The 10,390-nt window shown below is 41.5% G+C and overlaps 1 protein-coding gene across 2 annotated transcripts in view; it reads left to right on the top strand.

The window, feature by feature from the left end:
• The first annotated feature begins 2,180 nt into the window (after positions 1-2,180).
• LOC124607246 (protein scarlet-like) overlaps positions 2,181-10,390 on the top strand; it is a 421,917-nt gene continuing 413,707 nt past the window's right edge. The window contains exon 1 of one of the 2 annotated variants that reach the window (XM_047139521.1): positions 2,181-2,553. In XM_047139521.1, the coding sequence (XP_046995477.1) occupies positions 2,488-2,553 (66 nt within the window). In that variant the 5' untranslated portion in view covers positions 2,181-2,487. Of the gene's footprint in view, positions 2,554-10,040; positions 10,215-10,390 lie in introns of those variants that run through there. The other variant, XM_047139522.1, reaches the window with a different exon arrangement.

Genomic DNA, 10,390 nt, shown 5'->3' with positions numbered 1-10,390 from the left:
GCCAACATACCGTTTCCACTACTTTCTCTTTGACTAGAACCTTTATTTATTTATTTATTATTGTATCTGCGTGATTCTATTTATTTAAATACCGTGTAAGAGTAGGGAAGGAGTAGTGATGGAGGAGTCTGTGTTTTTCTTTTTTTCAGTGTAGGGCAGGGAGAAACCATGATGAATGGACATAAGTGCACTGCAGTGTGATGGAGTGTGAATTACAGAGGAAGGTGTGGGGGTAGAAGGTAAATGAAACTGTGAGTGTAGGTGGGGGAGGGGGGTTGTTGGAAGGTGGGAATGAGGGGGGGGGGGGGATTGAATAGGCTCTTCTCTTTTTTATGTAATTTCATCAGTTATTTTATGTAGAGTCTGGTTCCCAATATTTATCTGGTCACTGAGCAACTGTTTATTTTGTGTTAGTGCTTTTTGTATGAGGAAATTTTATTGGAAAGGGAGGAAGTGTCTGTCTTCACTGATTTTTATGATATTTATATCTGTTTCAATACTGCTTGGTGTTGTTTCAGATCATCTGTATGGTAGATGAACCTAAAAACAGAATACAGCAACTACACAAAATATAAATACTGTACACAAAAACATAAATTTCACAATAGAAGAATAAAAACAAAACTCGCTCAACCTTCTGGACCTGACGATAAGGAAGGACAATAATAAACACACGTTAGACTTATACAAGAAACCGATAACAAGTGACATTTTCTTAAATGCAACATGAAACCACCTGCAGAGATGCAAATAAGCAGCAGTCAGGTACATGTTAAACAGGCTGAATAGCATCCCGCTAAACACTTCTGATTACCAGAAAGAGGTAGCCATTGTAAAACAAATAGCATTAAAAATGGACACAAAGAAACAATGGTAGACAAGTAACATATTCAAAAAGCAAGGCATAAACATTGCTTACAAAACAAAGAACTCAATATAGAAGCACATCAAATAACTGAAATCAAAACCAGACAGATATCAACAATCTGGTATCTATCAGCTCAGTTGGAGAGATTGGAATGACTAGCAGAACATTCGACACAAGATATAAAGAACACATCAGAGCATTTAAATATGGTACAGACCATTCAACATTTGCAGATCATCTAAAACAAGAACACCACAGACAAAGCAATATTGAAACAGATACGAATATCAGAAAAATCGGTAAAGACGGACACTTTCTCCATTTCCAAGAAAATCTGCACATACGAAAAGCATTAAGAGAAAGTGAACAGTTGCTCAGTGACCAAATAAATTTTGGAAACCAGACACTACACAAAATGATTGTTGAAACTACATGAAAAAGAGCTTTTCAATCCTCCCCCCACCCCCGCACTCACAGTTTCATTTACCTTCTTGCCCCCCACCCCCACACCTTCTCCTGTAACTCACACTCGATCACAATGCTGTACACTTATGTCCATTCATCATGGTTTCTTCCTGCCCTATACTGAAAAAAAGGAAAAAGGTCTCCTTCATGACTACTTCTTCCCTACTCTTACACAGTATTTAAATACACAGAAACATAATGAAATAGAATTACACAATACAATAATAAATAAATAGAAAAAGGTTGTAGGTCAAAGACAAAGTAGTGGAAGGGTTATGTTGGCAACACCACAAAACACAAACCACAACACATCCTTAGAAGTACAAAAACAAACAGAATACAGTGGTGTGCATGAAAGTGTGTTGTGAAAAACATAATAAATGCATGGTGCTGCAGAAAAACTAAATATTAGATCAAAATTATCAGTGCCTAAGGCAGGAAAGCAGACGTCATTTCCCGATGTAAGCGAGAAATCAATCAAAAATCGCCGTAAGTACAGATCAACAAATTCTTAACGAACTGTTTTTCGATCTAAAAGCAAATCAAAATCTAAATAACTTAATTACACACGACTGATAACACTTTACCTCAATGAAGCGAAACACGTCTGGTGAGAAAAGTCACGCATTTGTGTAGTTGAAATGACAGAACAAAATACCCTCAAGAATCGTAAAGCAACTACGGACACTATGGCCACACAAGTGAAGAATTTAAAGTACCTGAGTTATTTACTGCAGTGCAGAACTACTTGTTCGCTACTCTGGAGTGCTCACACAGTAGTTGAGAGCCTTCGGCGTGCACCCTCTGAGCACTCGTCTCTCGCGACTGCCGCGATGACAGCGCTAGCGGCAGTCAGTGGCAGGCTGTGCCGGCACTCGCACAGCGTGCGCCAACGGGCAGCTCAGCTGAGTGACTGCGTAGTGCTTCACGTTGCAGCCCTCACCAGCAGAGGTGTTGGCTCCGCGCTGTATGCTCTGGGTGCGGCCGAAGGATAGTTCTAATACTGCATGCACTACAGTCTGAACAGCATTTCGTCACGAAAGAAGGTCGGCAGTGCGTACGTGTGTAACGTGAAAGAGGTATTTGTTTGCTTAAAAGCTCGTTACGAAAAGTAGACAATAACGGGACCAAGTTAACGTAAATAGCGCAACATTATGGCAAGTGAGCGAACAGTGATTGGTGGCTCCAGGCAAACAGCACTCAGTCAGCGTTTGACGGAGGTGAGTGAGCCCGATATACTTCATTAAATCCACCTCAGCTTCAGTGCAAAGCGGGGAACTACAAAGAACACTATTTGACTTAGGTTCATTGTAGTATGTTTCTGATCTCTCATATATTCTGATACGGTGGAACCATGTAACGTACCTTTGCTTTCTGGCAGATAAAAGTGAGACAAATATTTAAATTTTCATAAAAATAAGCTGCAAATGAATAAAGGTTAACCTCGGGAAAGTGCGATGGCACAATATGGTTAGTAACATTACAAGTATCGAGATACAATCAAACTTTATACCTTACTGAATCTCTATCATCTGATCCTTAAGTCTTCGCACATGAACAGTTTTTGATTTATCAAGCCGTTGTAGCTATTGAGCATAATCATTGGAGGCTCGTTGACGTGAGTATACTCTATAGTGACTACCGCGTAAAAAGCAGCAATGAATATTAATTCACACCTCGTAAGAAATAGATCTGCGGCTTCGGCGTGTGAAGAGTAAAATACTTAAGCACACGACGCGATAAGCTATCGGTCGTATGGCCTTCAATGTGCGCACAGTTTCCTGAAACGTCTACCTGTAAAGTACAAAATCACCAAACAAAATCAAATTGGTAGTAGCAAAAGCTTTCTACAATAATTGCAGACACCATTATTCATTAATTAAATTTTTATTATTATTTTTCGATCAAATAGGTATCACTCGAGAGGCTACTAACCACCCCTAATGCATACTATCTGTGAGTTACAACTAACATCTGTTCCTCAGTCACGGATATTAGATTTTATGGCATAAGAGTTTCTTGCAGGATAATGATTTCTTCGTAACAGAAATTTAAAAGTTCCCTTTTATTCGATACGCTTCAACTATTATGAGTGAGAATGAGAAAATTGAGTGCGACGCGAAGTACTGCAAATGCACGAAAATTAAAAAGAGAAATGCTTAACTGAAATAAAAACGAAGGGAACAGAGGCAGAAGTCAAATAGCGTAGAACATTTCTGTGGTGATTATGACAGGAGAGAAAAGAATTTCAGCTTTATTGCCATATTGTACAAAATTAGATTCATCAGGCTATGTTTTGCACAGCATGTAGCCCGGATTCTGGATGCAACTGTTTCTAGGTAAGAAGTCAGCCAATAGTTCGTACTTACTGGTAGTTGACTATATTCAGGGCGAAACATAGAATCGATGATTCTAGACGGATCTTTTGAAAAAAGGAAATCAAACTTAAGTGAACTGTAAGTATTCCAAAACGAAACAATTGTCTCATTTCTCCAAAGTTTTCGTTACCGTTAAATAAATTTCCGTTCCTTCTGCCAGCACCATGATCAAGGCTTCCAGCTACATTTCGTCCAGATAACGTTCCTGTAACACCTCCATCTGACTGTAAGCCTACAGTGGCCTGAAAAACAAATAATGGCAGAGGCAATAAACCATGTCAAGCTTTTTTTTTTATAAAAAAGGGAATAGTTCTGTATTATACTGACATAAATTGCCAGACTTTATGACACCGTAGACACACAAGTTGTGAGTAATCGTGTAGATGAAATCAGACCTGTAACTTTTTCAGGTGATGCACGGAAGTGTTACGCGCTCTGAAACAGGAAAGCCAGAACACATATTTCATCATTAACTGAAAATAGCTAAACGAACATTTGCAGTAACGATGGTATTCAAAGAGGCGAGTATTTTGAGGTACATTTAAAATTACCGGTACTAACTTATTTAACTTTCGTAGTAGGGAGGCAACCATGTTTTTGTAAACCTAACTAGGTACAAATTTCAGTGTCACTGGATAGCTACATAATCAATCGACGAGTTGATTGATACGCCACGTCTCATTGTTTATAGCGCGAGGTACAGTGAAAGAATGAAAGATGAGAAACGTACTAAATTTGAGGGCGAGGTCATAGAGCACAGAGCATTTATGTTCCGTTCAGGCTACGTTTACGAGGGAGCAGTGTTGAAGCATCACTAAGCCAGGGAAACTCGCATTGATGTGTAACACTTTTATCTTTTTATTTGTTCGAAGAGTGCGGTGGTGAACATTAACATGTACTGTACATCGTTGTTACTCTGTTTTAATTAGGTAATAAATACTATTAAAAAGTGAGCCGTTCGGTAAAAATGTGTAGTTATTTTAATTAGATAAAGTTTATTTATTATTAGAGTATTAACCACATAGTAAAATATACTCACATATGCGTAGTGTGACTCACCATAAGCCTCAGTATTACACCTCCAACAGATTTTGAAGTATTAGGAATGTTACGATTTTGTTGAATCCAGCTATACATACAGCTTATTTGTGAACTATATGTAATAACGCTATGTGGTGATTCAACGTGCGAAATGTAATAGAGAATATGTACAAACTGTACTTCGCAGTAATTCGTAATCGCAGTATCCATACTACACGATCGTCATCTCCAGTCATTTTCACTGACAGTTTGCATGAAATGAATGAAGTTCCTGGATAATTTTCTCCACATTAAAATATACTTGAAAATCTAAATAGCGGTTGCTGAAAATCCTTTATCAACCCTGCGAGTAATGTTGTTAGGGTGTTTTATTGGCTTTAAAGATTTCATACATCTGATGTTCACAAACGAAACCGTAACGTTACATATGAGCGAGTGCACTACGGTGTAGCTACATCGGTCGCTTAGTTCAAGCTACTTTTCTCCACCTAGGAGGTCAATTGTGGAGACAATTTTGCACAAACATTATTTATCGAATTGCTCTTTCAATTATAGCAGGCACGCGGTTGAAATCGTAGAGGTGTCGTTTATCAAGGGTTGCTACCACGAGTTACTGAACAATGTGTGTGTCTTATAAAGTTGTCTATTCCATATTGCGCAGGGAATCACTTCACTGTGTCTGCCGTTGTAGGTTGGGGATGGTTCACTGTATGTGATTCTCAAAAAATCTCATATACGGTTCAAGGGATTGAAACAAGCTTCATTCTGAAGATTTTCAAGGTTTCCTACAAGTAATAATAAGGACATCTAAAAATGAACCACCTTAAATCGTTTGCTCGTGCTATATACGTCTGGGTCACTGTGTACAAGTACTACACTGAAAGTACCTTCCGTCATGTTATAAACAAAATAGTTTAATATTTAAAACAAGTTTGTTGGAAGCATATTAAAACTACCCCTTACGTTAGTCCTCTACATAACAACCATACAGATTTAAGCACGTAGCATGTCTGTTAACGTGGTGTAAAATGCCCAGTGCCCAAAAGTTTTGTCACCTGAGATTTTAGGGACCCAACGAGTATAGAACTTGTGGTATCCTATTTAATTAAGGTCTCTAACACAAAATGTCCGGAGAAATCTAAAAGTTCTGATTTCACGAATATTTCCGTCGATTTTCTGTGCTGGTTAGTTGCTGACTACAACAGACTTCCTCATCCGTCGTCATTATGAAATTCGTCTTGTAATAAATGTCTATATCTGTAATTACATGACTACCCTGCAATTCACACTTAAGTGCCTGCTGGCAGAAAGTTCGCCGAAGACCTACTAACTGTCTCTACCTTTACACTCTTTAACAGCGCGTGGGAAATATGAACACTTAAATCTCCTGTAAAAGCCCTGATTTCTGTTACGTTATATAACTGTCATCTACACCTGTGTAGAATGGCATCAACAAAATATTTCTGCCTTCAAAAGAGAAAGTTGGTGACCGAAATGTCTTGAAAATATCTCGCGGCAACGAAAATTGACTTTGTTTCAGAGATTGTCGTCCCAACTCATTTGTCACATGCGTGAAATTTCTTCTGTATTTCACGGTAGTAAAAAAACGAGTTGCCCTTCTTTGGACTTTTCCGATGTCTTCCGTCAATGCTATGTGGTAAGGATCCCATACCGCACAGCGGTACTCTAGCAGAGAACGGAGATGCGTACGTTCGGCAGCCCCTTTAGCAGACCTATTGCATTTTCCAAGTGTTCTGCCAATTGCAGCATTCGCTACAATATTATCTATGTGATCGTTCCAGTGTAAGCTGTTGGTAACTGTAATTCCTTGGTTTTTTAGTTGAATTTACAGTCTCTAGATTTGTGTGCTTTATCGTTTAACCGAAATTTAACGGATACATCTTAATACTCAAAAGCTTCCTGGTTTATTCACAAAAAAAAAAAAAAAAATCGCGTTGCAGCAACGATTTTACATTTGGCGAGATTTTCAATTGGAAAGCTAACCTTGAATGGCTTCGCTATGTGAGCGAACTTTGTGATGTAGCGGGTAATACACTGACTCTCCAGTCCTGAAGGTCTCTGCTTCAAACCTGGATAGAGGCCGGGAATTCTAATTGATCCAGTTGCTTCACGACGGCGCCAAGTCTACTTAGCTTGCTATCAAATGATTACCGGGGATAGTTTCCGAGGGTAAAACGTGGCCACAGTCTCCGTCCTAATGCCACGGCGCAGAAAGGTTGCAGTCTTACATGAGATGTATTCACATTTGTGCATTTGGATTAATGACTGAAGAGAATGAAAATTTGCAGCGGACTGGGACTCGAACCCGGATTTCCCGCTTATCGCGAGCGGCCGCCTTACTATTAGGCTGTCTGAGCGCGACTCACTGCCAGACCCGAACTTTCATACGTCGTCAGCCATGTGTCTACAACCTCCACTCGTAGATTCATCATGTTTATCCCCGTACAGCGAAGACATGCTTTCCCGGTATCCGGGGATAAATGTGATGCATGCTTGTACAGGAATGTACATAGTAAATGTACAAGTTGGGTTGCAGACACTTAGTTCACCTCACTTGCCAGTGAGTCGTGCTCGGATAGCCTAACGGAAAGGCCTCCGATCACGATAAGCGGGAAGTCCACATTAGAGTCTCGGTCAGGTGCAGATTTTCATTGACTTCATTCCGTTGCACAGCAGATGGTGTCTGCATTTCCAAATGCGAATACCTTTCATGTGTTTCATAACAGCTGCAATCGCCGCAGTGCATGTTGCTTCTTCACGCATGCATGTTTTACATTGAACTTCTGAACGACACGGGCACTGCAATATCGTAGGTTGCAGCTAGGCCAATAGCCCGGCGACGGGCCTGCACCAGAGAGTTTCGCTATTCCTGCTCAAGGTGAACCAGATGCAAGCACATTAACCTACTACGTGACGCCGTGCAGCGACCATTGGGTTAGAAAGTAGACTCGATGCTATGTTACCGTAGGGGTCTGTAGAGTATTTCCGCAGAATGCGCGAATACAAGCCATATAATCTGTTCTTCACATTTATTTCTCTTTCCTAGACTTCGCCTATTCCTCTAGCGTTGCTGATTTTGACTGCAACGCCGGCTCAGTTTTTTGGTATGAGATGTGAATTCCCATTCCTTCGGAACGCTGTTCATACATGTAATTCATCAGAGAAGCTCTCCTTATCTGCCAGCATTCTGTGGATCAGACTCTTTAGTACTGAATTTTTTGTGCTGGATGAGAATGACTCGGGGCTTGTAGGTGGAGGTCAGTGTATGTGGGTCTTCCATGTACGCTGTCAGCAAGGGATCTCTCCGCTAATCTCTTAACTCACAATTCAATGGGTATCCTTTTCAAGTTCCTCCGTAAGTTTTATGTTAGGATGGACCGACTTTAAAGGTTCCAGGAGTTCTTCACGATTTTTTTAGGCTTCCGTACCTCAACTGGTAGAAACAAACCCTTATACGATTACTTTGTTGTCCGTCTTTCGGTCAGTCTGTTCAACTGTTAAGAACCCGTTTTCCCATGAATATGTAGACATATCATGTTGGACTTTATGTCACGTATTAAGTAAAAAATTGAAGCTTCTGAGTCAAAGCAATCAAATGATACTGCTGTTTGTCACATATTATGATGCTATCAAGCTCACTCATCAATTCCTGTTGACGTAGTATCATCAAATTTTGCTAGAAGCAAGGTTTCACAGTACAACCAAAGGAAAAAACTCCGAAAATTTTAAATTTCTAATTATATCCCTTGTCATTTGTTACCCGACTTCAAACGTGAAATTAAAACATTCCGGAAAGTTTCGGAATCACCGGGATCGGTATCATGCCCGGGAAGGGTGAACTAACTATATACGTGAATAAGTTTGTACGCACACTCACAGCGCGATTCCTACTTGTACCTGGCTAATTTTTTCGTCCCATATCTCCCGTTTCGTTTGGGGACGGGTCGTGGGTCATACCCGGATAGCTCAGTCGGTAAGCGCAATGCCCTCGAAGGGCAAGGTTCCAAATTCGATCACGGGCTCGGCACACAGTTTTAATTGCCAGGAGGTTTACAAACAGTGCAGAGTCCAGAACAGAGTGAAATATTCGTTCTGGAAACAGAATATAAACTGACATGAGAACGCTCCTGATGAGTTCATTTAAAAATTACAAGGTTTCTAACAAGTGAAAGGGACGAGGAATGTAGCAGCATATGAGGTGTATGAGAAAAGTAGTTAGACTGGCAATGCAGCGAGCGACCTGGCAACGCAGTGTTGTTCTACTTGTGTAGACCGCTATGTTCATCCCTTCCAGATGCTCAGTCCTAGTTTTAGCTCCGTACACCCGTCACGTGATCAGCGAAGTTGTGCTACTGTTGTGTGTTACGAAAATGTAACAGCGGAATTAAGAGCACAGTTATGCCATCAAATTCTGTGTTAAACTTGTGGTATCCACAAGTGTGACCTGTGAAAAGCTGAAACAGCCCTGTGGGGCACATTCCGTATCACGAGCACAAGGTTTTTGCCGGCACAAATAAGTTTGGAAGGCCGAAAACACGGTGAAGCTCCAATAAGCAAATCAAAACAATGCTGATTTGCATTTTTGACAATAGGGGTATCGTGCATACAGAATTTGTTCGTCCAAGACAAAGTGTCAATCACGTGTTTTTGTAAAGATGTCCTTGAAAGACACAGGAAAAGGGTATATAGAGTGAGACCGGACATCGGAGTGGATTCTGCATCATGACAACACATCTTGTGACACTTGCAACACGGAGTTTTTGAGCTCAAAACACATGAGTGTTGTTCCACAGACACCCCTTTTCAACTGATCTCAGTCCTTGTGACTTTTCTTTTCCCAGAATTGAAAAATGTCTTAAATGGACATCATTTTGGAACTTTGGAGAACATTCAACAGAATGTGACGGACATGTTAAACACTGTACCAGCTTAAATCTTTCAGCGTTGCTACCGGGACTGGGAACAACGACTCCGCCGGTGTATAGCTTCCAAAGAGAACTACTCTGAAGAGGAGAGTATTGCTGTCGGAAAAAAATAAAAACTTTGGTAGATAAGAATCAGTCTCATTACTTTTCTCACACGCCTCGTGTCTTGGCGAACAAAGCCGTTTGTTCCTAGACAGTGTTACCATTTTAGTCGTACCGTTGGGTGTTTCTACGGCGGCGCCGCATCTCGTGGTGCAGCGGCGGCCCTTACGTAAGCGCAGCGTCTAGCGAGCTGGCTGCAGACCACGGCGCCCCCCTCCCTGTCTGGCGGACCTTCCGCGGGCCGGCCACCACCCCGGCTGTTCCGCCGGTGCGGCTGTTGCCGCCGTCGCTGGTGCTGCTGCTGGCGGCGGCGCGGCCTCGGATGGCATAGTCCGCTACGGGAGAGCGGCAGAGCTGCACACCATGGACACGCCCTGGGGAGACGTCGCCACCGCCAGCGGCAGCTCGCAAAAGGTACGGTGGGCCACTGAACCGAGCCGGTGAAGGCTTCTGCTCGTCTCTTCACTGCTCGGTGACGTACGTCATAACAGTACGCAGCGTAGGAGTATGACGTGATGGCAGTGCGAGATCTGGGTTACGAAGTGTCACAATAAACAGCTGAGCAACATTGGAACCTTAACTTGTCGCTT

Source organism: Schistocerca americana, chromosome 3 (assembly GCF_021461395.2).
Source record: "Schistocerca americana isolate TAMUIC-IGC-003095 chromosome 3, iqSchAmer2.1, whole genome shotgun sequence".
NCBI classification, from domain to species: Eukaryota; Metazoa; Arthropoda; class Insecta; order Orthoptera; family Acrididae; genus Schistocerca; species Schistocerca americana.
The sequence above is the reverse complement of the archived record's forward strand: the minus strand, read 5'-3'. Positions and strand labels throughout refer to the sequence as shown.